Here is a 27027-nt window from a genome sequence, read left to right on the forward strand (position 1 = left end):
CCTTGTAACGTGTATTTAAAAGCATTAAAAATATCTGCTACTAGAAAACCCCCACTGCCCGCGAGGCTGGAGTTTATTGGGAACCACAAGTGGGCGGTGCTGGGGCGTCTCCCGCCTGGTGGGCGGCTGGGCCCAGGCCTGGGCTGTCTGGCCTCCAGCCTCTGGCCACCCAGCTCCGTGTCTGGGCCCGTAGGCAGCCCGTGGATCTGCGCGCTGCCCGCCTGACCCCAGCTCCCTGAGGAAGCAGTCCTGGCTTTCAGGAAGGACAGGACGCGAAGGTGAGGACCCTTCTCGCTGGGGGGGGGCTCGGGAGGTCCTGAGGCCAAAACACACCTTTCGTGATTCTCAGAGCTCAGCGCTGTCCGCCTGACCTCCCACCCCGCCGGCACATCTGGTTATCGAGCAGGGCAGTTACCAGGCCCCGGTGGGGAACCTCCCCGTGAGTTTCCAGGTTGAGAGCACATTCATACTTAAGACTGTTTCTCTTTGTGTTTTTAAGTGTCTCCGTAGTAAACTGAAATGTTAACAGAAAAGCAGCTGGGCCCTCCTGGCGCGCGCCGTCCGGGGCTCCGGGGTGGGGCTAGCAGGCGGACTTGGAGTGTCCGAAGATGCAGATAGGGAAGTGCTTGACGTGGGAGGACCACTGGGCCGCCAGCTGGAAGAACTTGACGTCATTCCACTCCACACCGTCGATGAGGACTGTGGGGACAGGGCCGCCTGACCCATCTGCCCAGCACGCCCCAGGACAGGGCTGGGGGGGGAGGGGGGGAGCCCCCCCCCCCCCGCCCCCGGCTCCCAGCCACCGGCGGTGGCCAGCTTCTCCCTGACCGCGAGGACCTGCTCTTCCACAGCCCCTCCGCCCTGGCCGGGGTCTGCAAAACGGATTAAAACGCCGTGCTCTTAAAGCAGAAAAGCAACAGAGGAAGGCAGGGCAGTTCTGGACCACAGCGGTCGTCAGACTGGAGCTCCTGGAGAGAAAACCGTTCCGGGCTCCATATGCTGAATTAATTAGCTGCAGAGTATCTTCTATAAAAAGTCTGAGATACACAAATCAATCTCTTAAGAGAACAGAAAGGACTGAGAAATTACTTCTGAGAATAGAATTTAAAAAGCTCTTCTCCGCACACAAGTGCTCTATCCAAACGTGTGATACGCGTTTCACGGCAAAACGAAAGCGTTTCCGGAGGTGAATTTTCAAGAGCACTTCGGCCTTCCCTGGTTCACTTTCATACTTTAGGCAGGACCGATGGGACCTTGGGTCAAGGACCTGACTCCCCACGGGTTCCCCTCTGAAGGAAGGACACGTGGACACGTGACCTCTCACAAGTCCTGAGAGCCGCCCGCCGCCCCGCCCCCTCGCCAAGCACTCACCCCTCAGCATGTTCTGCTGGTGCTTGGCCGTGCAGATGAGGCGGCTGATCCCCTCGATGCACTGGCTCTTGGACTCCACATCCTTGTCCTTGGCTTTCTTGGGCAGAAACATCACTAGGAGGGAAAGGGCTGCAGGGCTCAGCCACAGCCCTCGGAACCCAGCCTCCCTGAGCCACCCACGTTCCACGGTGGCCGTGGCCGCCAGCCCTCCCACCCGCCCAGGTAGCCTCTGGCTGTGGCTGTGGTCGCGGTGACCTCGGGACCTGCAGGGCTGCCCCTCCGACTACCCCGACGGTCAGCCTGCCACCCCCACCTCACCCTTCTTGTTCTTCTCCTTGGTGACCACGGTCATGGACATGGCAGGCGTGGCCACAGCCTCGCCGCTGCCGGGCAGCCTGCTGACCTGGAGAGACCGGAAGGTGCACTTGAGCGTGTTTTTGGTGGCCGGCAGGTCCTTCTTCTCCACCTCTCGCTTCCTGTCTGCGGGCGGGGCTGCTGTCCAGTAATCCACCTGCAGCCCCATCAGCTCGGCGCCGACGCCCTGGCTGCGAAAGCAGAGGGGGCCTCACTCCTCTGTCCTGGCTCGGTGGCCGGCACGGGCGAGGAGGGGCCAGCTGGCGTCCGTGCTGCTCACTGCGGGGGGGACGACCCGCAGCGGGCGCCCAGCAGAGTGGAGCCCCAGTCCTGGAGCCCACCGCGGTCCATCCCCTGGGCTCTTGGGACAGCCCAGTCTGGGCCTCGCGGGCGGGCGCAGCGGCCGTGCTGGGGTCACCCAGGGGCGCCTGGGTCGCCACCCGTCTGCCCTCTCGAGCCACCCCTTTGAGTCTAGAGGGCCGAGGTCAACCAGCCTCAGCTGAGGTGTGCCCCCGCCCCCCAGCCGTGGGAGCTGGGAGCAGCCCTGTGACCCTGTGACCCACGTGGGTGTGAGGACATCCTCAGACCCCTCAAGTTTTGTTTGGGTGAGTTCTACTCAAGAGGGAGCCCAGGGCGGCCGGGAGAGCTGCTGAACACCCCACGCCCTGGTCCCTACAGGGACCCACATCCAGCCACATCTTCCCTGACCCCCCCCCCCCCCCGTGCACGCGGAGCACCCCCCACTCACTTACTCGGTGTGGTTTCGGTCCCTGGCGCCATGAGGGCTGGGGGGGGACACACCAGGCCAGGGCCTGCGCTGCCCCTACCTCACGGGGCACCCGATCCCAAGCAAGCCCGTGTCTTCCCAGAGGCTGTTCTGAGCCCACCCTCTGGCCAGACCCTCGGGCTTCCTGGCATCCCGGAGGTGCGGCCAGCGGCCGGGAGCGATTGTCCGCATTCTCTGGCCATCGGGGGTGCTCTCAGATCGGGTGGGGCGGGGCACCTGTGTGGCACGGCCACGTTTACCTGGGGGAGGACAGGCCCCCGCTCACTGACGGGGAGGAAGGCGGGGTAGGTGAGGCCTCCTTGGCCGCGGGAGACGTGGACGGCGGGGTGGACGAGAGCACGCTGGAGCCCGAGGGGGCTGCGTCATCCGAGTCACCTTTGGGAAGAAGTTGGGCAGCCTTGAGTGCCCCTGTGTCTCTGCCCCCAGGGCAGCCCCAGGGGCCGGAGAAGGCCCGTGCGGGGAGGTGGGAGACCCCGAGCTGGAGAGGAGCAGCCGGGCCTCCCACGGTGGGGCGTCCCTCCCCTTCCTGGCCCCGAGGGCAGGGAGCGTGGGGTCACCTGATGTGGCTGAGGACGGTTCCACGATTCCAACCTTCACCACCTAAAAGGCAACGGGACGCTGGCTGGCAGCAGTACCAGATCGTCGGCCAGCCCGACTGTCAGTGCCAGGGCTCCAGACGCAGGCCCAGTGCCGTCCTCCCTCCGCCGCCCGGCCGCTGCGTCCTGCCCCACCCTCCCTGGGAGCTCCTGGGGTGCGGCAGTGACCCAGTGCTTCCTGTCCGCGGCACAGGACGCTCCCACGGCACGGGTGTGCTGGGGAGACTCCACAGAGCTGCGGTACCCCTCCGTGGCCATCCCGCCACCCGGGGGTGGGGGGCACAGGCTCCACACTCCGGCCCTCAGCAAACCGTGAGCATGTGTGGCCAGCCTGGCCCAGAGGTTGGTGAGACCCGGGCACTGGTATGCGGAACCCCTGCCCAGCGAGGGGCAGAGGTGGCTCTGGGGCCTGCCCCGGATGCCATTCCAGACGGCCGTGCGGGCCAACCAGCGCGGGAGTCAGGAGTCACGTTAAGCGGGGACTCGTGCCTCGGTTACACAACGGTGTTTTAAGTGTCCACGGGGGGGCCTGCCCGTCACTACAGAAGGTTCCCCGAGACCGGCTGGACTCCTTCCCTCCCAGGAGGGTCGGCAGTGGCCCTGACGCCTGGCCAGGGTAAAACCACGGCCTGCTGGCCTGTCTGCCCCTGGCTCTCACAGCAGGTGCCTGGGCCAGGGGCCACATGGGGAGGTAAGAGGCCGTGAAGCGTGGCATGGCCCGGCCGGTGCATAGGAAGTGAACTTCCCGATTCACACACACCGCAATCCCCACTGAGCAGCCTGGCGTGGAGGCAGCCCCGTCCCACAGCTCCTGAGGGACAGAAGCATCCTTCCGCCCCTCCCGGGGCACCCACCCACAGCCGAGTCTGACACAGGCCTCGTGCCCAGTCAGTGCCGAGAATTGGCCCCTCCTCGCCTCTAGGTGAGCTGTCTGCGTGCACAGATCAGAGAGCTCACGGCCCAGCCCTGCTCCACACAGGAAGAAAACAAGAAGCTTTAAGAGGCAGATTTTAAGGAATCCTCTGCTCAAAATGGTGAAGAAGGTTCTGGAACTTAAAGGTAGTGCAAGCATCCCAGCAGAGAAGTACTCACCCCTACAAAGGGGATGAACTTTTGTGAAGATTCCTCGTCAGGGCTAAGAACACAAGAAACACACAGTTACTCCTCTCTCGGTGTGGCCGGCAGTGCCCGCACCACACCCACACCTGTCCCTGCAGCGGCCCGACCTCCGACCCCTGGGTCATCTCTCTGCACCTAAGGTCAAGAGGCCAGCAGGGAGCTCCACGGGAGCTCTGTTGTCCATCCCAGGTGCCTGGTGCCCCGAGAGCCTGCATTCCGGCTGGGCCCCCAGACAGAGGTTTCCCACGTGTGTCCCGGGACACCACCCCCCGCCCCGCCCTGGACACTGGTCTTCCTCCAACACTGGGGGTGACCACAGCCGGGGTGTCTAGGTTTTCCCCAGATAGTCCGGGCGAAGTCCAGGGCAACTAGAGAGAGGAGACTGGGGCAGCGGCGGGTCCCAGGCCTCTGGCCAGCACTCGTGGCAGAGGAGGTGCCACACGGCTTCCCCGAGATCGCTGGTCACAGCCCATCCTTGGTGAAGGCAGCCATGTCCCAGGGCCCCCAGGGGGAGGAGGGCAGAAGCCAAGGGGACGCGGACCCCCTTCCGTCTTCCGTGGCCCAGGCGGGCACCCGTCCCGCCGCCCGTTTCTGTACCGGGCATTTGGATGATGGGCCTCCGCCTCGGGGCCCGGGCTGCAGCCTGAGTCGCTCTCCCCGGGGAGGGCTTGGCCACCAGGTGCACTTGGCCTCTAAGAGCGTCTCCTGGCCTGGGGAAGACCCACAGGGCAGGCCCAGTCCCGGGCCTCCTGTCCCTGTCCTGCGGCCTCCTTGCCTCTCCGGGCCATCCTCCCAGCTCTGCTTCAGTCTCACGTCCCCAAACCTCAGAGCTCACCCTCAGAAGGCTGTGCCCAAGGCGCTGGCCGGAAGGGGTCCCCGGGCACAGGGCCATTCAGGAGAAGTCCCTGCAGATGGCAGGCTCTCCAGCCCGCCCTTGTGGGGACAGAAGTCCGTGCCTGGCCAGCACTCTCCACTAGACACGCACAGGGGCCAGCACGGAACGCACGCACGGCGCCCAAGGCGGTCCCGGCAGGAGCCGCTGCCCCCTCCCTGCGGCCTGGCACCCGCGTGAGGGGACAGCAGCCGGCAGGCCCCTGGGCACCACCTGGACACGGGGGCCTCCGCCCCAGCATCGCCCATCACGCCTCCGAAGAAGGCCCGGCAGACGTCTCTGGACAAAAGAACCTACAGATTCGGGCCGTCCCACTGAAATGACCAAATCCCCAGCCTTTCTGACCTAAGGGGAATAGAGTTTATCCATTTCAGAGAACAGCAATTCGAACCCCGTGCCCGGCCGGCTTTCGCATGCGAGGTGGCGCAAGACGGGGTCCTCAGGGGGTCCCCAGCCCGGTGTGGGGGAGGCTCCGCCCACAGGGCCCCAGGACCCTCCCCACGAGCAGCACGCAGGGAAGGCAGACAGAGGCCTGCAGGGGCAGACAGGAAGCACGGCCACACAGGGATGTTGCCGGACTCTGAGAAGCCAGGCTGAGCCGCTGGGCCATGCAGACAACACTCAGCACTCGACACGCGCCCAGCGCGACAGGGGTGACACCGGCTTGCCTGAACTCGGGACACAGACGAACACGCGTGTGCCTCCGTGGTGAGGGCCCCTGGGTCTGGCTCACGAGACCACAAAACGTGCCTCAACAGGACACTGGGGGCACAGAGCTGAGGGGTGCCGAGGACACGGGGCGCTGGGCGTTCCCTAGCCCGGTGCCCTGAGGGAGCCTCCCGGGCCACACACAGCCTTTGGGGTCTGACCACAGGCCACGGACCGGGTGCTGTGTAGACCGTCCGTGCAGGTATTCTCACGAGGGGCAAGTGGAGACAGGCCCCGAGGGCCATGCCCACCGCGCACCTGCTCCTGGTCTCCTGACCCATCTGTTCTCTGTCACCATCTGCTGACCCCCTGGTCCTGGGCTCTGAGGGCGGCCAACACACTGGGCCTTCACGGGGCTCCACCCAGGGTGTCTGGAGCCCCCACCCCAGGTGCCGGTGTCACCACTGTGACGCACAGGTGGGGGCAGGAGGCACGGGACGAGGGCCAGGGTTCCCTAAAGCCCTGGCTTGAGGCTCAGAGGAGCCAGCGTGGGAGAGACGAGACGCTGTGGCCAGGCAGCGAAGCAGGCTGCGGGCTTCTGCGGCGGTCGGCGGGCACACCGCGGCTGGCTGGCCTTTCTTTAGTCACAAAGGCTTGTTTAGCAGGACAACGTGGGGGCTCAGACCCCTCCTCCTGGCCTGTCTCGGGGTTCAGCAGGAGCACTGCCTGGAGCCCGGTGACCCTGCCCTGGCTGGGCTTTCCCAGGAGAGAAAGAACCCAAGACCCGGGGTGGGAACGGGGGTCCCAGGGGAGGGGCCTGGCAGGCAGGCCGCCAGGACAGGAAAGGGGGCCCCAAATGAAACGGCAGCTCTAGGCAGGTCCCGGTGTTTGGTTCCCAACGTGCAGGTTTTCAGAGGGTGGAGCCACCTGGGGGTGGGGGGGAAGCCCTTCGCTGCACATAGGGGGTCTTAGTGGTCTGGCCACCTGTCCAGTTCAGCCCCAAGAGTCGACTGGGAAACCCTCTGTGCTGCTGTCCGCAGCCCCGCGGCCCAGGCCAGGGCGAGGCTCCGAGTGCGTGCCACCCCAGGGCAGGCCCCCCACCCTTCTGCCTGGATACCCCGCCTGCAGAATCAGCATTCATGCTGTCCTTGCGGGGGATGGGGGGGAGCCCGCGAGCCAGGTTCACAAATGCATTGAGCCGATAAGGAGGCCCGCACGCGGCCAATGTGGCATCAGTGGACAGTGTCTCGTGGTGGTACCCCGTGCACCTGCTTCTAATTTGAGAGGTGGGGCCAGCGTGGCTTCAGAAACACGGACACTCACTGAGAAGCTAAACGTGGCCACGTCTTCGGCTCAGACTCTGGACTGAAACGGACAGAGGAAAGCCTGTCCAGCCCGATGTCTTGGTTCCTTCAACCGGGTGGGGGCCCGAGAGCAAAGTCCTGACCGGGGTGGGGGCGGCCACCTGCCTGCTGCCCAGCTGGGGGGCCCTGCCTGGCAAGGCGCCACCCCTCCCCGGCCCACAGAGAGGTGGCTGGAGGGTAAGTGACGCACCCCACCTGCTCACGCTGCTAAACAGCCCTAAAGACCAGCCTGGGGACAGGGGACAGGGGTGCAGACCCAGGGACAGCGGTACCTGAGGGTAAAGTCAAAATGAAAGTTCTTTTTCCTTTTCAGAAAGCCACCAAGAGAGAAAACACAGACACGTTACTGTGCTGAGGGACAGGACGTGCCTGCAGGTGCAGCTTGGGGACGGCACGGCCCTCGCTCAGGAAGAGCCGGAGCTGCGGGCTGACCCCTCGGGAGGGCCGTCCCACGCCCCTCGGACACCGGCAGAGACGCTGCGGTCTGCGGGGCCCACCCTGCAGCCCACCTCCCCACCTCCCGGGCCCTGGCCCTCGCCCACTTGGGCCTGGCAGCCAGACCTCTGCCCGCCCTCAGCCCCAGTGCCCGCTGCTGCCCGGCATCCTGCCCCGGGGCAGGGCGAGAACTGTCTGCCGGCCGGGAAGCCGGGCAGTCGAAGGAGCCTGTGCCTGTGTTCCAGCAAGCAGGTCGCTGCTAGGGCTGGGCGGTGTGACCGCTGCCTCTGACCCTTCGCGGTGAGAAATCCCAACATACGAAATGGAAAACACCAGACTGCCTTCTTCTGACTGATACGGAGGAGGGCCTGGGGCTGCCAGGCCCACCCGAGGCTTCCCCCAAGCCCAGGCGGGTTTGTCCCTGAAGGCCACCCCGAGGAGCCCCCGGCGTGCTGCCCAGGGGACCGAGAGCCGCAGCCACGGTGGCCCGTGTCTGCGGTGTGGAGCCGGGTGTACCGGTACCCACCCTCCCCCTCCAGCCCTGGCCACGGCCTGTCCAGCCCGGGGCCCAACAAGGTACCTCTTCTGCTTGTAGGTCAGCATGGCCTCCGCGATGGGCAACTGGTGGGCGCAGTTGGCACCCGCGATGTACTGCGTGATCCTCGACACGATGTCCGGGGTGTCCTGCGCTGCAGGAGGAAGCCGGGCAGGGTCCGTGGGGTGCCACGCCTCTCCCCCCACTCCACCTGTCTGCCCAGGGCCCGGCCCAGGAGCAGTGGCCATGCTGAGGGCGCCAGAGGGGGCCCTCTGCCCTCCCCGCTCAAGGGTTCCCGGGCAAGGGCAGCAAGGCCGCTCCGAGTCCCCAGGAGCCCCCGCCCCGGGCCCCAGCGGCCAGCCCCGAGGCCCGCGGTGGACAGAGGAGGGCACCCAGCTGCTTCTCACGGAGGCGCGGCGGGGGCGGGGAAGCCTCGCGGCCTCACCCGCCAGCTCACCCCGGGCCTCACCGGCGCTCTGGGCCTCCAGCTTGTTGAACAGGTCTTTCCAGGCCAGGTCCTGGAAGAAGTTGTTGTAGCGGTAGTCCACGGAGCCCAGGTACCTGGCCACAGGGTGGGAGCCTGCGAGCCACGGTGGGGGGGAGGTCAGGCCACGGAGTCCGCGGCGTCCACCCGGACAGACGTGCTGTGCGGCCCCGCCAGAGCCCTCCCCGTGGGCCGCGGGGCGTCCTGCAGACCACAAGCGGGGCTCGGGCGCCAATGAGTCTCCCCCCAGGATCCAGCACTTTCCGACGCGCTGACGTTTACGGATTTGGTCATAAAACGAATCGCGTAAGCAAAAACGAAGAGTGCGGTCACCCAGGGTTTGATGACGTAAAAGGGCTCGTGACCACCCCCACCCTATGTGTGACAACAGCATCGCGTGAGGTGCGTGCGGGGCCGGCACGAGAGGGGCGCGTGTGGCGCATCGCCCCCCACCGCGTCCGCGAGCCCCCCACCCAGCGGGACGATGAGGACCCACCCCGTCCGCGAGCCCCTCACCCAGCGGGATGATGAGGAAGCGCATGTAGCCCAGCCAGTCGGGCGTCTTGTGGGACAGCTGCTCCACGAAGAGCCGCAGGACGGCGCTGAGGTAATGCTGCGCGCCCGCCACGGCGATCTTCACGGGGGTCGGGGGCTGGGAGTTGCAGTTGCAGCTGAGGCCCCGAGGGCAGGACACAGAGGGGACAGAGGCCTCAGGGCGCCGTCCCTGCTGCCAGGACCACCCCACTGCGCCCGAGGGGTGTCCCCAGGGCCCCGGGCACACACCGCTCAGGACGAAGGGAGCACCGTGCCCCCTGCGCCCCGGGGGGGGGGGGCCGACACCCAGGACCCCCAGACAGCAGGAGCACCGTGCCCCCTGGGCGGGGGGGGGGGGGGCCGCTGGCCACACCCAGGAGCCCCCCTGCACCGCAGGAACTCCCACCAGCGCCCAGATCTGGACAGAGGACGGGCCGTGGGGAGCCGGTGGGCGGGCACATCTGGAGCCCGCCCGCAGCCCCCAGGGCAGAGCCACAGGCAAGGCTGGGGCGCAGGGACCCCGACAGACACCCGGCTGCCACACGTGTGGCAGCTGGACTCACTATCTCTGTATCCGCGAGACGATGGTGCTGAAGGCCGCCTGCACGTCAGCCGCGGAGCACGTGCACACCACGGGGAGCGCGTGTCTCTGCAGGACTTCCGACAGGAACTGGGAGCGAGGGGCGGGCGGAGCCTCAAAGCTCCACCCGGCCTCGCTGTCAGCTCCGCGCCTCGCAAGGACGGGGGGGGGGGGGGGGGGGGGGGGGGGGTGGGCACGTGCTCTCCGCCCCCGCAGGGAGGATACCCCCCTCCCCCCGCCCCCGCTGAAAGGACAGCCCCCTCCCCACCTGCCCCTGCCAGTCGGAGGTGTTGACGAGAATGATGTTTTCAGGTAGCTGGTCGTCAGAAATGAGGATGTGGTTTAGCTGGTCGTACACGGTCTTCCTGGGGATCTGCAGACACAGGCCCGTCCACACCAGGTGGGAAGGGCGCCGTGTCCCGTCGCCCGCCCAGCTGACCCCTGCCCCAGCGGCCACCCGGGAGGGGGGAAGGACAGCCCGGTCCCGTTCCTGCTCAGGAACCTGGCTCTGCTTCGGACAGAGGTCACTGGGCTGTAGACACCGCGGGTCGGTCAGATCCCGCCCTCGAGCTGCCCGGCCCGGGTGCGTCGGAGGTGTCCGTGGCCTCCTCTCCTGGAGACGCACCTGCAGCTGGCTCCTCGTGTCCGGGCAGCGCTCGTTGTCCAGGCTGTTGGCCCGCTCGTTCTGTGGCCGGGCCGGCTGCCGCTCCTTCAGGGATGTGCTGCGGCCCCGGCGGCCAGCCTGCTTCCCCTCGGACCTGTGGGGGACCAGGACAGGCTGGGGCAGGCCCACGTGCTCACTGCCCAGGGAAGGGGGCTCTCAGCGGTGGGGCTGTGGTGGATTCACGTGGGGCGGGTGGCGGGCGAGGGGCTCATCTGTGGGGTGAGTATGGGGGCCACGAGCACACACGCACGTGCTTTAAACCCGGCATGAGGCCCGATTAAACGTGTGCAAGCAGAGAAGGGGTGGGGGCACCACAGCAGCCCCGCTGTCCCTCCGGGGCCTGGCCGCCCTGCAGAGGGACGTCCTGGGGTGGGAACGGGGGTTCTGGCCGTGGTGCAGGCACAAGGCCGACCGCGGCTGGGAGTTCGGCTAGGTGCCCAAGGTGAGGAAGGGCACATCACAGGGAGGGGCACAGAGACGACCCCCAGACTGACCAAGATGGTGGGGGGGGGGAGCAGGTGAGACAGCCTCTGAGAGTGTCTCCCCATGCAAAGCTGCAACTCAGACCCCCACTTCGATGGCTCTGAGAGGCAGGTCCAGGCCCCCCCCCGGGGGCTCCAGTGTCGGACCTGGAGCCACTGTCTGGGGGCTCCTGACCTTGACGGCACTGGGCACCCCCTCCCACACCGGCATCTGGTGTCACACAGGTCCACAAGGTACAAGTGGCGGAAAACGTGAGACGGCCACAGGAACCACACCTCAGCCCCAGCAGGCCTGCTGGCTGCAGACAGGGTGCAAGGGGTCCACTGTGGACCCCCAGGTGGGCCGAGATCTCTGTGCTTCTAAGTGACTCTCATCCGGTCAGACGGGGCCCTGCCCACCACACCGGCCCAAGTGGGCAATGCCCGGCCAACAGCCTCCCCAGGGCATGCTGTCACCTGGTGGAGGGGATGACGAGGGACTCCGTCTTGGTGATCCGCCCACTGGGCGGCAGCTTCTCGGTGAACATGTCCAGGGCGGAGGTCTCCACCTCCGGGCTGTCCTCCGGCTGTGCAGGCTGCTCCCCAGGGGCGGGGGTGCTCTGATGTGCAGAGAAGGAGGCTCGTTGGGAATGCGCACCCTGTGGGGGCCTCCCGAGGGCCGGCCTCACACCCGGCAAGTCCCTGGTTTGGGTGGGGGTGTCTGGGCCTTTTTTGGGTTCACAACTTTCTGCACATGGTATGGACAGGATGGCCTGGGGAGCCGAGCTGACCCCCACATCCAACCACAGGGCTCCTGGTCTCAGCTGCTGGGGAGACCAGCACCAAACCTCCTCCAAATCTCCCTAAAACCTGCCCTCTGGTCCCAGACATCTTCCTTGAGAACCTCCATGAGAGAACAGGGGCCAGAACCCAGCATTCACAGTGTCTATGCTGACAGCAAAGCAGGGGGACACCCACTGTCCCCAGTGATCCGGGGGGTCCTGACCATGCCCTGAGGGTAGGGGTGAATCCAGGGGGCCCTGATTGTCACCCAGGATCGAAGCAAATCAGGGAACCCTGACTGATCCTCTGCCTGGGGATAAATCCAGGAGAGTCCTGAAAGTCCCCTGAGATGGGGGTGAATCCAGGGGATCCCCGAGCATCCCCCGGGGTGGAGGTGATTCCAGGGGGCCCTGACCATCCCCTGGGGTGGGGGTGAATCCAGGGGAACCCTAACCCATCCCCCAGGGAGGGGGTAAAATCCAGGGGAACCCTGGCCATCCCCCAGGGTGGGGGTGAGTCCAGGGGGCGCTGACCACACCCTGGGGTGTAAGGTAAGGACCTGAGTGTCGAGCCCTGCCCCGCGGGCTCAGACCCCTAAAGACAGTGTGTTAGTGGGCTCTGTGCTTGCACAAACGAACGTGCTCTGGGCCTGCTCACGTGGGGCACCGTGTCAGAGACGCTGTCGCTCGGCTGCTTGCCTCCCAGGGCCCGGGTCTTCTCGGGCACATCAGCCTGTGTGGACCAGATGGGAATCAGGGCATATTTAACGGTGGGCACGGAGGCTGGCTCACCTCCAGGCAGGGGGATCTGGGATTGGGGGGCAGCCTGGGAAGACTGGCCAGGGCTTCCTTAGACTGAAGGCTCAGGTCACCCCGTGACAGTGACCTGGCATCAGGCAGGGAGATTCCAGCCACACGCAGACCCAGGAGCACGGTCAGCTCTGGGCTGCTCTGACACTGGTGTGTAAGCAACACCCTGAGGGATCAGAGACGGGAAACCCTGGAAGGCCCACCCGCGGTCTGTGCTCCCATCAAGGGTGGACACTGCCACGTCCAGCCCGCTCACCGGACTCGGGGGCTCCTTGTGGCTCCGGACGCTGTGGACGCTCCCGATTTCCGTCTGCGAGCTGGAGTGTGACAGCCCTTCGAAGTAGGGCCTGGGCGTGGGGACGGAGACAGGTCACCCTCCAGGACCCTCCCCAGGCCGAAGGCTCAGCCATTGTGCCCTGGGGTCTGGCGGCCACACAGGGCTGGGATGGGGCAAGGGAACCACAGCCCAGGAGAGGTTGCCCTGCGGCCCACATCAGCTCCTCCACTGGCTCTGACACCCACGGCCCAGGCGCTCACCCCCGAGCCCCGCCCCCTCCTGGCCTGACACCCACGGCCCAGGACCTCACCCCCGAGCCCCGCCCCCTCCTGGCCTGACACCCACGGCCCAGGCGCTCACCCCCGAGCCCCGCCCCCTCCTGGCCTGACACCCACGGCCCAGGCGCTCACCCCCGAGCCCCGCCCCCTCCTGGCCTGACACCCACGGCCCAGGACCTCACCCCCGAGCCCCGCCCCCTCCTGGCCTGACACCCACGGCCCAGGCGCTCACCCCCGAGCCCCGCCCCCTCCTGGCCTGACACCCACGGCCCAGGACCTCACCCCCGAGCCCCGCCCCCTCCTGGCCTGACACCCACGGCCCAGGACCTCACCCCCGAGCCCCGCCCCCTCCTGGCCTGACACCCACGGCCCAGGCGCTCACCCCCGAGCCCCGCCCCCCTCCTGGCCTGACACCCACGGCCCAGGACCTCACCCCCGAGCCCCGCCCCCCTCCTGGCCTGACACCCACGGCCCAGGACCTCACCCCCGAGCCCCGCCCCCCTCCTGGCCTGACACCCACGGCCCAGGACCTCACCCCCGAGCCCCGCCCCCCTCCTGGCCTGACACCCACGGCCCAGGACCTCACCCCCGAGCCCCGCCCCCTCCTGGCCTGACACCCACGGCCCAGGACCTCACCCCCGAGCCCCGCCCCCCTCCTGGCCTGACACCCACGGCCCAGGACCTCACCCCCGAGCCCCGCCCCCTCCTGGCCTGACACCCACGGCCCAGGACCTCACCCCCGAGCCCCGCCCCCTCCTGGCCTGACACCCACGGCCCAGGACCTCACCCCCGAGCCCCGCCCCCCTCCTGGCCTGACACCCACGGCCCAGGACCTCACCCCCGAGCCCTGCCCCCCTCCTGGCCTGACACCCACGGCCCAGGACCTCACCCCCGAGCCCCGCCCCCCTCCTGGCCTGACACCCACGGCCCAGGACCTCACCCCCGAGCCCCGCCCCCCTCCTGGCCTGACACCCACGGCCCAGGACCTCACCCCCGAGCCCCGCCCCCTCCTGGCCTGACACCCACGGCCCAGGACCTCACCCCCGAGCCCCGCCCCCTCCTGGCCTGACACCCACGGCCCAGGACCTCACCCCCGAGCCCCGCCCCCCTCCTGGCCTGACACCCACGGCCCAGGACCTCATCCCTGGTCCTGCCCTGCCCCCTCCTGGCCTGCACCCGGGCTGCACCCAGCAGTTCTGTTGGAGGGCCAGCAGGCCAGCCAGGGGACCTCAGGCTCCTCGGCCAGCTGGCAGGAACACAGGCTCAACAGTGCAAGGACGGTGGGGTCAGCAGGATCTAGCAACCCCAGGCAGACCAGGCCAAGTACCTTGTCCCCAGCAGACAGCTGGGGAGAGGGTGGGGGGACTCATAGATTCGAAGAGACTTAGAAGCCTTTCAAGCTGATACGGCGGACAGGGGGCACATGGTCTGGTGCCAAAGCCACCAGGGAGAGAGAAACGTGGGAGTGAGGGCAGAAACAGCGCCCGAGACGTCCCCGCAGACTCCCAGAACTGTGAGCACCAGCTGCCAGTGACCTGGAGGTGGCCTGGGTCAGCCAGCGGCCGACAGGAGCAGGGCCTGTCCCAGCGGACAGGGGCAAAGCCCAAGGGGCCTCGGGAAGTGGGTGGGCAGCAGGCAAGAAGCTGGGCCCCTGGAGCCACAGTGAAGGCCAGAGGCGGACACCTGAACCAGAGCCCGCAGGTGCCACAGGCGCCCCCACAGTAGGACAACCAGAGGCTCAGCAGCTGCACAGAAAGCCCACCCTCCCCCCACGTGCGCGTCTCCATCCAACCACACGTCCACCACCATGTGAAAAACAAAACCAGGCGGCCACGGGGGCTCTGGACTGCCACGTGGCCCCCTCTTGGCAGCCTGCCCGGACCCCACAGGGATGCCCCCAAGACGGGCCACGCGCACTCCTGCCCTCCCCTGCCCCGGCCAGGCAGATGCCCTGCTCCTTGGGGACATGCCCGCTCCCCTCCCCTGCGCACAGGGAGGCCCTGCGGTCCCAGCAGCCCGTCTCCCCACTGCACAGAAGGGCCTCTCCTGTGGTGCTCGCCTCAGCCCGGCTGGGACCTCAGGAAGACCCCCGAGCACCCTCCATACGCAGAGCCCCTGCCCCTCCATCCCTGCCCCTGCAAGGCCTCCAAACCGGTCTCCTGTCTTCATGCTCCCAAGCGCATCCCAGAGAGATCCCTCCAGAACACGGCCTCCCCGTCCCACCCCGCCACAGCCTGCGTCCCCTGCCACATGTAGGAGGCCACGGAGTGCTCACCTGGGGTTCCACAGAGATCCCTCCAGAACACGGCCTCCCCGTCCCCCCCTGCCACAGCCTGCGCCCCCTGCCACACCTGGGGGCCACGGGGTGCTCACCTGAGCTTTGGTTTGGGGGTGCTGAGGACACTGTCATCGTCCTCCAGGTCAGGGCCGCTGTCACTGGGGTTCTCCATGTCCAGCGTGTCATACAGAAGGTCCAGGTCCTCCTCCGCCTCGGGGACACGCTCTGCAGGGTCCTGCTCTGAGTCCAGGACCTACGATGACGTCAGCGCGTGAGCGCACGCACGAGGGGTGGGTGGGGGTCCCCTCGGCAGGGCAGGTGGGAAAAGGACGCAGAGCCGCCGAGCACCCTTTGTCCAGCAGGTGCCGAAGCCCAGCTGTGCCAGACGCTGGGGTGACCCCGGGGGCCTCCAGTCACGGGGTGCCGGCACGGCTGGGCCACTCCTCCCCGTGACTCAGGCTCCCACACAGAAGCGCGCAGCTGGCACAGGCCAGCACCACAGCCACACGGGAGATGTTCCCTCCCCAGGGCCTCCCTGGCCTCTCCCTGTCCCCTCTCCTCCTCCTCAGGCACCCACTGAACCGACTTCTGTCCCGCGCGCTCGTCCTCTTCCGGAACGTCCAGGAGGTGGAGCCACACGGAGAGCGGCCCTCTGCGGCCCTCCCACTCGGCGCGGCGCGGTAAGACCCGTCTGCGCGCTGTGTCTGCCCGCAGCGAGGCCCTGCCACCGCCCGCCCCGTCCGCGGTCTAGCCACCGCCAGGGGGTGGACGTTCTGGGGTTTGCCGCTGTAGACGAAGCCTCTGTGACCGTTGAGTCTGCGTGGACGCGCCCGGGTCTCTCGTAGGTAAACGCCAAGAATGCCATCACTGGTGGAATCGCCTGGAGGAGGGCCTGCTGCACACCCCCGCCAGCGTCTCCCGGCTCCGCTCGAAGCCGCAGCTGCCGGCGGGCGTCGCGTGGGGCTCAGTGAGGTTCTCGCTTGCGCCTCCGGGACGCCTCGTGATGCCGGGCACCTTCTCGTGGGTTTGCTGGCTGTTTATGTATCTTCTTCGGAGAAAACGTCTCGTCAGACCCTCTGGCCAGCTGTTACGCTGGACGATTAATTTCTTACCCGTGTCGTCTTCGTATTTGGGGTTGTACGTTTTCCATCTTCTGGGTACCGGTCTCTTACGGGATCTACGATTTGTAAAACCCTTCCATCTCACGGCCACCATTTCATCTTCTGGAAGGTTGTTCGGAGCACGTGAGTTTTATGTTTTGACGGGGTCTGACCCCTGGTTTCCTCTTTGGCTCCCGCGTTTCTGTGTCCTACCGCCAAGACCACTCCTCTGTTTTCTCCTAAGACTTCCACAGTGTAAGTTCTTATATTTAGGTCTTCGGTCCATTTTGAGTTGGTGTTTGTACATGGTGTGAGGTAAGGGTCCAGCTCCACCCTTCAGCACTTGGAATCTAGCGGTACCATCGCTATTTGCTGAAAAGCCTATCTCCCCCCCATCGGGTGGTCTTGGCATCCTTGCCAGAAATCAGTTGACCACAAATAGAAGGATTCAGGGCGCCTGGGCGGCTCAGTCAGTTAAGCGTCCGACTTCGGCTCAGGTCACCATCTCCTGGTCCGTGAGTTCGAGCCGCGCGTCAGGCTCTGTGCTGACAGCTCGGGGCCCGGAGCCTGCTTCGGATTCTGTGTCTCCCTCTCTCTCTCTGCCCCTCCCCCGCTCACGCTCTGTCCTTCTCTCGCTCAAAAATAAATAAACGTTAAAAAAAATTTAAATGCATTCACTTCCGGTCTCGCTGATCATACGGTCTCGATTACCACACCTCTTCCTGAGTTTTGAAATTAGAAAGCATCATTGCTTCAATTTCGTTCTTTCTAACGATCGCTTATTCTGTTTGTTCTGGGTCCCTTGCGTCTCCATGTAAGTTTTAGGACTAGCTGGTCTACCAACAGGCAGCTGGGGATTTGACAGGGACCCTCCCGAATCTGTGGAGCGATCTGGAGAACCCGATTCCAGTGCCTGCGTCGGAGAGCAGCTGACCTCCCGGAGCTTCACACGTGTGGACGGGTGGCCATCGCCCTCAGTTCTGTCACGACCACGTGTGCCAGTGACACCTGGGACACTTACCTGCCACCCCTCCCGGGTAGATCCAGAACCCGTGGACTAGCTTTCCTCTACTCACACGGAAGGTAAAACCAAAGCATTTTTCTTCTGGTTATAAAAGTGAGCAAACCCATCACCACACACTTGGGGTGGCAAACAGCTAAGAGAGGGAGCTCCGGTGCCACGGTGCGTCCGTGGTGGGGGGCGGGTGTGTGGCGATGGGGCCCACAGAAGCTAGTCTCTGCTCAACTCCGCAAACCTGAAGCTGCTCTAAACATACAGTCGGCTTAGAACCAACAGGAAACACAGAACTCATGGTCACAGCCCAAATGACGTCCAGCCTCCCTCCTGGTCTGTCCCCTGGGTTGTGATTCGAGAGACACGTAGGCAGCCGCTGCTCGACCCCCGAGGTATCACGGGAGCCCAGGGGGCCACAGGACGGTCAGAGGCAGAGCCAGGATGTGGCCCGGGTGCCCCCAGAGCCCTCGCCTCATCAGGACACCCCACCGTGGGCCTGGGGGGCAGACAGGATCTCACTCACCTCATCTGACACTTTAAACCTCCGCAGCAAGGCCACGACCTTCTGCTTGAAGTTTTGTTGCTGCAAGGCAAGTGGGACAGAATCAGAACCGAAGGGGGTGGGTTCCCCGCGAAGGACACAGCCAGGGGCAGCCGGCAGGAGAGAGGTGCCTGGCGCACAGTCTGTACGGACTCCCGCGAGCACGGCTCTCGCCCGCCAACGGCGCTGACCCTTCGCAAGCATTAAGAACCACAGCCGCACCGGACTTAGTAACAGACCCAGGAGGGGCGCGGGGAGGGCGTGTGCCGTCCCTATGGCTCTTCCCTCGGCCTCCTGTGGCTGGCCCCTTGCCACGGCACCGCCTCCCTCCTGTAGGACCCAGGGGTGGGCACGGGCTGGGCAGGGGGGGCAGCGAGGGCTCCGCAGAGACCCCAAGCTCCCTGTGCGCCCACCGCTGCGCTGGGCCTCGGAGTCCGAGCTCTGGCCATGACTGGGGCAGCCGCCCTCAGCCACCCTCAAGGGGAGCCACGCTCCCCTGCACGGACACCCAGTGTAAACAGAGGCTCACACAGGTGCTGCCGTGCCCCCAGCCGGGGCCTCCAGAGGAGGTGGGGAGGTGTCTGGGCTTGTGCCCCGTGGCCTTTTACCCCGTGTCCACCCACCGTGCTGGGGGGCCTCAGCCCACATGCAGCAGCGGCTTGGCTCTGGGAGCTCTCCCCGGGGTGGGTGTCCTGTGATGGGCCTCCACCTCCGTCTGGAGCTCCCCCCACCCGCCTACAGGCCTGCCCAGGCCCCAGGGCCTCTGTGCTGGGCGGGCCCAGAGGCTGAACAGAAACGAGGGACTGGCCTCACTCAGGGAAGGGGACAGCCTCCCAGCTCTGTTCCTCTGCTCTTGGAGTGGCCTGAGCAGGACGGGGGTAGCCCCGCCTCCTCCCCTGCCCCCCCAGGGCCAGGAGCCACTGGCCCCCCCGGGGTGAGCTCTAGGACCCCCTGCCAGGGAATAAAGAACAGTGGCCGGCGGCTCCTGGAGTCGTGGCCTGGGCCTCAGGGGAAGCCAGCAGAGCCAGATCAGGGGGACCTGGACGGCGCCTCACCTCCCGACCCCCCACCCAGGGCCCCCCAACCCCGACCCCCCCCCCCCCGCCCTGCCCCAGTGTTAGTAAAACCAGTTTCCACCGACCCTGGTCATGGACGCCGTTCTTACTATCGATCGCCGCTGCTTCTTGGGCTTGCCCACATCGAAGTCCTCCTCGTCCAAGTCCTGGGGAGACACGGAGCCCCGGGCTGGGAGGACCGCCCTCCCCCCTCTGCTTCCCCTCCCAGTGCCTCCCGCACGCGGGCGCCTCGGGAGGGTCCAGGGCTGTCTGCCGGGGGCCGTGCGGCTGCGGGGAGCCCTGAGGCCACATCTCCCGGGTGGCCGCACGTCCCGCACACCAGGCCCCAGCTTACCTGCCCTTGCACGGCATCGTCACTGGCCTCCTGCTCAGAGGAGAAGCTCTCGTACTCCTCCTCAGAGTAGGTATCTACGGAACGAGCAAACGGAACAGGGAGTGCCTTGAGATTCCGACCGGTGTCCCGGCAACGAGGCAGCAGCCAGAGGACCGGGCCCTGGGCACCCGCAGCCCCCACGGGCACTTCCAGGTGGGGGCAGGGCTGCACCTCCTGGCTCCCACAGCGGCTCCCGCGGGCCTCAGACAATTCAGCCTGGATCTCGTGCCTGACTGGCTCCCCCCATGCCCTCCCACACCTCGGGGGAACAGCGGCCCCACCATGACGGTGGCAACAGCCACGCCAGGATCTGTGCCAGACTCCGGAAGGCGTCGTGGCCAACGCTGCGACCTCCTGCTGAGCTTGCAGCTGTGGGACGCGGGGCGCGGGGACGGGACGCGCGGGACGCGGGGTGCGGGGCGCGGGGACGGGACGCGCGGGATGCGGGGTGCGGGGCGCGGGGACGGGACGCGGGACGCGGGGCGCGGGGACGGGACGCGGGACGCGGGGACGGGGCGCGGGGACGGGACGTGGGGCGCGGGGACGGGACGCGGGGCGCGGGACACAGGGACGGGGCGCGGGGACGGGACGCGGGGCGCGGGACACGGGGACGGGGCGCGGGGACGGGACGCGGGGCGCGGGGACGGGACGCGGGACGCGGGGCGCGGGGACGGGACGCGGGACACGGGATATATAGGGCACGGGGACGGGACGCACGGGACACGGGGTGCGGGGCGCAGGGACGGGACGCGCGGGACACGGGGTGTGGGGCGTGGGGACGGGACGCGCGGGACACGGGGTGTGGGGCGCGGGGACGGGACGCGGGTTGCGGGGCGTGGGGACGGGACGCACAGGACACGGGGTGCGGGGCGCGGGGACGGGACGCGCGGGACACGGGGTGCGGGGCGCGGGGACGGGACGCGCGGGACACGGAGTGCGGGGCGCGGGGACGGGACGCGGGTTGCGGGGCGCGGGGACGGGACGCGGGACGCGGGGTGCGGGGCGCGGGGACGGGACGCAGGACGCGGGGCGCGGGGACGGGACGCAGGACGCGGGGCGCGGGGACGGGACGCGGGACACGGGGTGCAGGGCGCGGGGACGGGACGCGCGGGACACGGGGTGCGGGGCGCGGGGATGGGACGCGGCACACGGGGTGCGGGGCGCGGGGACGGGACGCGCGGCACACGGGGTGCGGGGCGCGGGGACGGGACGCGCGGGACACGGGGTGCGGGGCGCGGGGACGGGACGCGGGGCGCGGGGACGGGACGTGGGACGCGGGGTGCGGGGACGGGACGCGGGACGCGGGGTGCGGGGCCGGGACACACGGGACACGGGGTGCGGGGCGCGGGGACGGGAGGTGGGACGCGGGGTGCGGGGCCGGGACACACGGGACACGGGGTGCGGGGCGCGGGGACGGGATGCGGGACGCGGGGTGCGGGGCCGGGACACACGGGACACGGGGTGCGGGGCGCGGGGACGGGACGCGGGACGCGGGACGTGGGGCGCGGGGATGGGACGCGGGACGCGGGGTGCGGGGCGCGGGGACGGGACGTGGGACGCGGGGCGCGGGGACGGGACGCGGGGTGCGGGGACGGGATGCAGGACGCGGGGTGCGGGGCCGGGACACACGGGACACGGGGTGCGGGGCGCGGGGACGGGACGCGGGACGCGGGATATATAGGGCGCGGGGATGGGACCCCCAGCCTAGGTTCCCAGAGCAGGCACGATGTTGCCGTGAGGGTGCAGTCCAGAGGGAAACCCACAAACCCTCTCAGCCCCCCGCCCCGGCTTCTCAAACCCGGCAGGACGGGAAGGCAGACCCACCTGTGGACTTGGCCTTGGGCCCAGCCTGCATGGCACTGTCCTCGTGGTCAATGGGCTGGCTGGACAGGGAGAAGATCCAGATCTCGGCCACCTTCACGGAGGCCTCCTTGACGCTGCTGCAGAGGCTCAGGACCTGGCCGCCCTCGGAAGGGTGCTGCATCACCTGGGGGCGGGGCAGGGCTGGGCGCTAGAAAGCGCACCGGGCAGCACCACGTTCCGGGTGCACGTGAGCAACGGCACGCGGCAGGCAAGAGACCCAGCCGTGGGGCAGCCTGACAAGGGGAGGCACGGGACACGGGTGTGGGGGCCGCGGGAGGCCACTGGCCAAGAACGGGGGGGGGGGTGGGGGTCGGCACTAGGCTCTGCCACTGGGGACTGGAGGCTGTCAGAGAGGGGAGGGGCTCGGCCGCAGCGAACAGCGTGTGAGGCTGTGGTTGTGGGCCACCAACCCCGGAGACCCAAGTCCAGGGGCCTGTGTCTGTGGGGGACCAAGGAGGGCCGGCCAGCAGTGTGGGCCGGGGGTCTCGTGCGGCAAAGCCAACGCCCGCCAGGCTGGCCCACCTGGCCGGTGAGTCCTCAGAGCCATTCCGGTCGGGAGAAATTTCCAGCAGACCAGGGAGAGGGGCACCGCCTCCGTGCACCCCATGCGCCAGCCCGGGTGAAAGCCCGCGCCCCACACCCGTCCCTCAACCCAGTACCGCCACTGTCCGAGCCCCGCATGGGGGTCCCAGGCCAGATGAGAAGGGCCAAGGGGCACGGGGTCAGGCTGGTCAACCCACTCACACGTGGCGCCCTGCCCTGCCCTGCCCCAGGCGGGCACCAGCACAGCTCTGTGTGGGCACCAAAGTGGCCTGGACAGCCCGGACCGCCACCCCATGACGGTGGAGGCCCCACAACACAAGAGACACCAGGGCCCACCCCACAGCTCCCAGAGGCCCGGGCTCCTGAGCCCCACACCTGCCACACCTGGGACGCCAGGTCCCCCAGGACAAAGTGGCATCGGGCAGTCGGGTTCCATTCTGACCAACAGCGCTTGTTTCCAAGGGAGCTTCCTGACGTTCAGGTCACCCCCTGACCCAGAGCATCCCGGGCAGTGCCGGCAGAAGGGAACGGGGCTGTCCCAAGAGGGAGCAGCTGGGGTGGGGGCACCCGCAGGGGCGCTCTTTCCGGGAGGCCGCAGGACGGACCCACGCCGGGCCAGGATCTACCCTCGGCCAAAGAGCAGCCGTCACAGCAGAGCCCAGCCACACAGGCCGTCGGGTCGGGGCGCACGGGGCGGGGGGCAGCCGGCTGAGCGGGGACGCGCTCACCTCGGCCATGTTGATGGAGCCCGCCGCCAGCGTCTTGTAGCCCAAGATGGTCCGGTTTTTGTACCGCTTTCTCCGCTGCAGCATAATCTGGAGCTTGTTGCCTTCTCTTTTCAAGAAATGAGGGTACTGCAGAGAAGGGAAGTCACGGCTGCCCTATGTGCCAGCCGCCACTCCTCGCTGGGCCACCGTGGGCCTCAGTCCGGGACACGGTAAAAGCCGCCGCTGGCAGATGTGAGCGGACTGCCAGGGTCTCTGGGCAATCAGCGGGGCGGTGGCCACCCAGCACAGCTGCCCACGGCGCAGACTGCAGAGGGCGTGGGCCCGTGAGTGGTGCTGGTCCAGGCTGCCGTGCAGAGCACGCCAGGGGCTGCAACAACAGGGCTCACGTGCGAGGAGCAGAGGCCACACCCCTGCACGCGGCTGTCCAGACCGCAGAGCCGTGCACTTACGAGGGTGAACAGCTCTCTGATAAAACTGGCCCCCGAAAAAACTCAACACATAACCCAGAAGGTCCTGTGGTGGCGTCAGAATTAGGGTCACGTGCACAGCCAGGCAGGCCCGGGGGGCCGGCGGGAGGCAGGGGCCAGCGGGGTTCTCGCCGGCCTCGCTCAACCACAGCCCTCTGCGACACACTCACCAGGAGAGGTTTTCAATGGGACGTGAGCTGACGCCCACACGGTATTCATCTTTAAAGCGAGTGTGTTAACAGGACAGCAGCACCCCCTTAAGACAACCCCCCAGAGATAGAGGAAGGCAGGAGAGCAGCTGTGCAGGCCGGCCCTCGGTGGGGGGGAGGCGCCAGGGCAGGGGTTCTGGTTCTCGCCGGGGGGGCCCGTGCCGCGGTTGCACCAAACCCAGCATACTTCACGGGGGTCTGAACTTGCAGCACTGAGGGTCCATATGTTCCCCCCACCTCTTCTAAACACCGGAACAAGAGAGTCTTAAAACGTTTTTCTTTCTTCATCTAAGGAATCTCTACACCCAGCGTGGGGCTCGAACGCACAACCTCCACCGACTGATCCAGCCGGGGGCCCCCCAAACGGCCTTTTGAGGGTGAGTCTAGGCCTCACTACGTTCTCTTCGCGGCAGGAACAGGAGGGAAAGCTCGATCTAACAAAGCACACGCATCTTCTAAGGCTCTGGCTGAGCCCGAGGGGAGGACAGGCCCACCTGCAGGGAGAAGGTCAGCGCCAGGTCGGTCTCCACTTGTCCACTGGGGGGCAGCACGATCTCGTGGGACCGCAGGATCCGTTTGGAGCCCTGGGACACAACAGGACAGCTTCTCACTCACAAGAGAAACTGGCTAAGGACGTCACGTCGGCTCCCCGAAAACATCGGGATGAAAAGCCACAGGTCGGAGGGGGGAAGGCACAAGCTCACGGGATTCCCAAAGGCACCGTTGGGGAGACTTCTCAAGAGCCTTAAAAACGTCCACGTCCTTGACCCTCCAAGTCCTCCTGTAGCTGACCAAGAATGGTCCCTGTCACACCTCGTGTGACTACCAAAATGCCGCAGCGGGGTCAGGGGGTAAACGGACGGCACCTGTTCAGGTGTGTGAGACGCCAAGCATTTCTGAGGGGTGACTGCCTCCCCAGAAAGCAAAATGTGGTACAAGGTGTGATAATTAACTCACGGCAGCGCCGTCACTGGGACCAGATGAGAAGTCTAGAAGCACAACCGAAAATGCACAGATAGATGCGCAAAACACAAACTCAGTGTATAATGAGCTCTCAGGTCACTAGGAAAAACTAATCACTAAATACCTGCGGTAAGAAAATAACAAGTCATTTGCACAAAACATACAGGTCTTTACCTCAAGTTCTCTACCAAAATAAACCCCAAAGGCATTAAAGATGTTTCTCACAGTACCGTTTTAAAAGTGACTGTCCTAGGGGCGCCTGGTGGCTCAGCTGGTTAAGCGAGCAATTTCGGCTCGAGTCGTGATCTCACGGTTTGTGAGTTCAAGCCCCATGTCGGGCTCTGTGCCAACAGCTTGGAGCCTGGAGCCTGCTTTGGATTCTGTGCCTTCCCCCCCCCCCCCGTCTCAAATAAACATCAAAAAAATTGTTTTCTTTAATTTTTTTTAACAGTTCATTTATTTTTAAATGTTTATTTATGTTTGAGAGAGAGACAGAGACAGAGCACGAGTAGGGGAAGAGCAGAGAGAGAGGGAGACACAGAATCTAAAGCAGGCTCCAGGCTCTGAAATGTCAGCGCAGAGCCTGACATGGGGCTCTAACCCACGAACCAGGAGACCATGACCTGAGCTGAAGTCAGATGCTCAACTGACTGAGCCACCCAGGTGCCCCCCTCCCCCGCCAAAATTTTTTTAAACAGCTGTCCCAACATGGACAGACCGGGAGGCTGAATGCTGATTGCAGGAAGCCATGGGACGGACATGGTGTGGCCCCACGTCTGCAGGGCACCAAGGGCAGGTGGGTTCAGAGCCACAAAAGAGAACTGCGGCTACGGGGGGAAGGGGCTCCTGTGGCGTCTGACCAAGACGAGGGTGCAGAGAAGCAGCTGAGGGCAGCAGCGGGTGTGGGTCCAGGACAAAAACAACAGACGTGTGAGCTGACGGGAGTGACGGAGAGGGAGGGGTCCTGGGCAGAGCTGTGGGTCCGGGTGGACGGCCTGTGGACCACATGGCATTGGCCGTTCCCAGCCCACACGGAGCTATGGAGCACGCGGACCAGCACCCCTGTCGCCTGAGCTCACGGGGTCCGTGAATGTGGGCTCTGGCAGCCTGGGACGGGGGTGCAGCAGGCACTCCGTCCCGTGGGGCGTCTGACGGTCTGGGGCCCTAACAGGACAGGCACAGCTGAGGGGGCCACTCGAAGGAGGAGCCAGCACACGCAGCTGCCTGTGAGCACGGCCACTGGGGGAGGGAGGTGCCTACAGGGCGGACCCCATCCGTAGGGGGGACACGTCCGCAAAGGGCCACGGGAGGCACCATATGAGCAGCAGGGGGCTGAGAGCCCTCCTGACTCGGGAGTGGACGAGGAACTGGTGTCCCTGAAGGGGTCAAGGAAGCACACACGGCACCTCCTTCAGGGCGGCTGGCGGCTGGGTGAAGGCAGTGCTGAGGGCCGCTGACCCCCAGGGTGGGGGCCCGGGTCAGGTCCTCCTGGAAAAGTGATTTGTTTCAAGGCAAGATCCCGTGAGGATCAGAGGGACAGAGAGGGGCCTGAGGACGAGAGGCGGGCACAGCTAGACCAGCCCCGGGTCAGAGGTTGGCAGAGAAGGGCCAGCGGGCACTGGGCGCGCATGCGAGGGTGTGTGTGGCACAATTCTGTTCTGGGAAGGCCCTTGTGCAAGTGACCTGCACACACACGCTCGCGTCCCTCCACACTCCCCAGCCGCTAGCCCTTCACGCGGACAGGACTGCACCCTGGTTGTGTGGGGTCCAACCGTGCCAGAGTGCCAGGACCCTCCTCCAGGTCAAGCACCCAGGGCAGAGAACTGGCCGTGTGGCCGTGCGCCCATCTCCAGGACGGCACAGGCACCCTGGGTGGACTGCCCTCACCTGCATCTTGACGGCAATCACCACCGAGACCAGCTCCTTCTCCAGCTCCGTGAACACCACCAGCTTCTTCAAGGTCAGGCTGCACAACCTGCAGGGGCCAAAGGGCTGCTCAGCAGGGCCAGCGCCCTCCCACAGCCCCCGGAGCCCTAGGAAGGCCTGCCCTGGGCAGCTCCAGCCCCAGATGTGGCCCTCGCATCTCCCCAGGGACCTCAGGTAGGCCCAGGGCCACCCTCAAGGCTCCCTGCAGGCGGAGGGTGCCACTGGGCATCCCCTTGCTCCGGAGGGTCGCAGGGGGCGGGTCTCCTGCTTGTGGGGCGCTCGATGCACGTCTGGGGGCAGGGCAGCCCGGGAAGGGCGCGCAGACCAGGGAAGCCCCCCCCCCGCCCCCCCCCCGCCACCAGGTACCGGCCGCCCACCTGCAGTCCCAGCTTCCAGCCTCCGCAGGCCCCGCCCACCCGGCCCCGCCCCCTCGTCTCGACCCCGCCCTCGCCCCAGGCCTCCTGCCGGCCTCTGCCCTGAGCTTCCCTGAGCTTCCGGAACCCTCCCTTCCCCCACTCACCCTCCCACCCCCAGAGCAGGGGACTGGGAAGGGGGGAGGGGGCGAGGGAGGGGGCGAGGGCGGGGCCCGGGTGGCCTGGGGGCACGCCCGCACTGTGCCCCGCCGTCAGTGGGGTCCCTTTCTTCTGCTGTTGCTGCGGCGTGTGCCTCGCCCACCTGACATTACAGGACCCCGTCCACGCAGCCTTTCCTCCCGGGAGGCATTGGGGCCTGCCCAGAACCACCCCACCAGGGGGTCCAGGCAGGGGAGCGGGGCTGCGGGGAGGGGCGGGGGCGGGGGCGGGGGCGGGGGCGGGGGTGGGGTGGGCATCACGGAACTCAGCGGGACCTCTCTCCACAGCTCCCTGAAGCCCCGGCCCCGGTTTCCCGCCCGGAGGCCAGTGGGCTGCTGACGCGACAGCACCACACCCAGGAGCGCCACCAGCCAGGGCTGCCGCAGACGGCCACACAGCTCA

At 66.8% G+C, this 27027-nt stretch overlaps 1 protein-coding gene across 4 annotated transcripts in view; it reads right to left on the reverse strand.

The window, feature by feature from the left end:
* Positions 1–38: 38 nt before the first annotated feature.
* Positions 39–27027, reverse strand: part of PACS2 (phosphofurin acidic cluster sorting protein 2) — a 55119-nt gene continuing 28130 nt past the window's right edge. The window contains exons 2-24 of one of the 4 annotated variants that reach the window (XM_047079943.1): positions 26015–26102; positions 23659–23748; positions 22489–22614; positions 21179–21341; positions 19316–19389; positions 19047–19127; positions 17888–17947; positions 15345–15502; positions 12673–12763; positions 12265–12339; positions 11302–11444; positions 10325–10457; positions 9968–10072; positions 9683–9789; positions 9102–9256; positions 8571–8681; positions 8147–8255; positions 4201–4243; positions 3070–3112; positions 2752–2887; positions 1690–1916; positions 1372–1485; positions 39–699 (exon numbers count right to left, since the gene is read on the reverse strand). In XM_047079943.1, coding sequence (XP_046935899.1) covers positions 581–699; positions 1372–1485; positions 1690–1916; positions 2752–2887; positions 3070–3112; positions 4201–4243; positions 8147–8255; positions 8571–8681; positions 9102–9256; positions 9683–9789; positions 9968–10072; positions 10325–10457; positions 11302–11444; positions 12265–12339; positions 12673–12763; positions 15345–15502; positions 17888–17947; positions 19047–19127; positions 19316–19389; positions 21179–21341; positions 22489–22614; positions 23659–23748; positions 26015–26102 — 2551 coding nt within the window. In that variant the 3' untranslated portion in view covers positions 39–580. Of the gene's footprint in view, positions 700–1371; positions 1486–1689; positions 1917–2751; positions 2888–3069; positions 3113–4200; positions 4244–8146; positions 8256–8558; positions 8682–9101; positions 9257–9682; positions 9790–9967; positions 10073–10324; positions 10458–11301; positions 11445–12264; positions 12340–12672; positions 12764–15344; positions 15503–17887; positions 17948–19046; positions 19128–19315; positions 19390–21178; positions 21342–22488; positions 22615–23658; positions 23749–26014; positions 26103–27027 lie in introns of those variants that run through there. The other 3 variants (XM_047079942.1, XM_047079944.1, XM_047079945.1) reach the window with 3 other exon arrangements.

Source organism: Lynx rufus, unplaced genomic scaffold (assembly GCF_022079265.1).
Source record: "Lynx rufus isolate CCGP_SWC_20201006 ecotype Redwood Valley unplaced genomic scaffold, mLynRuf1.p SCAF_17, whole genome shotgun sequence".
Lineage (NCBI taxonomy): Eukaryota > Metazoa > Chordata > Mammalia > Carnivora > Felidae > Lynx > Lynx rufus.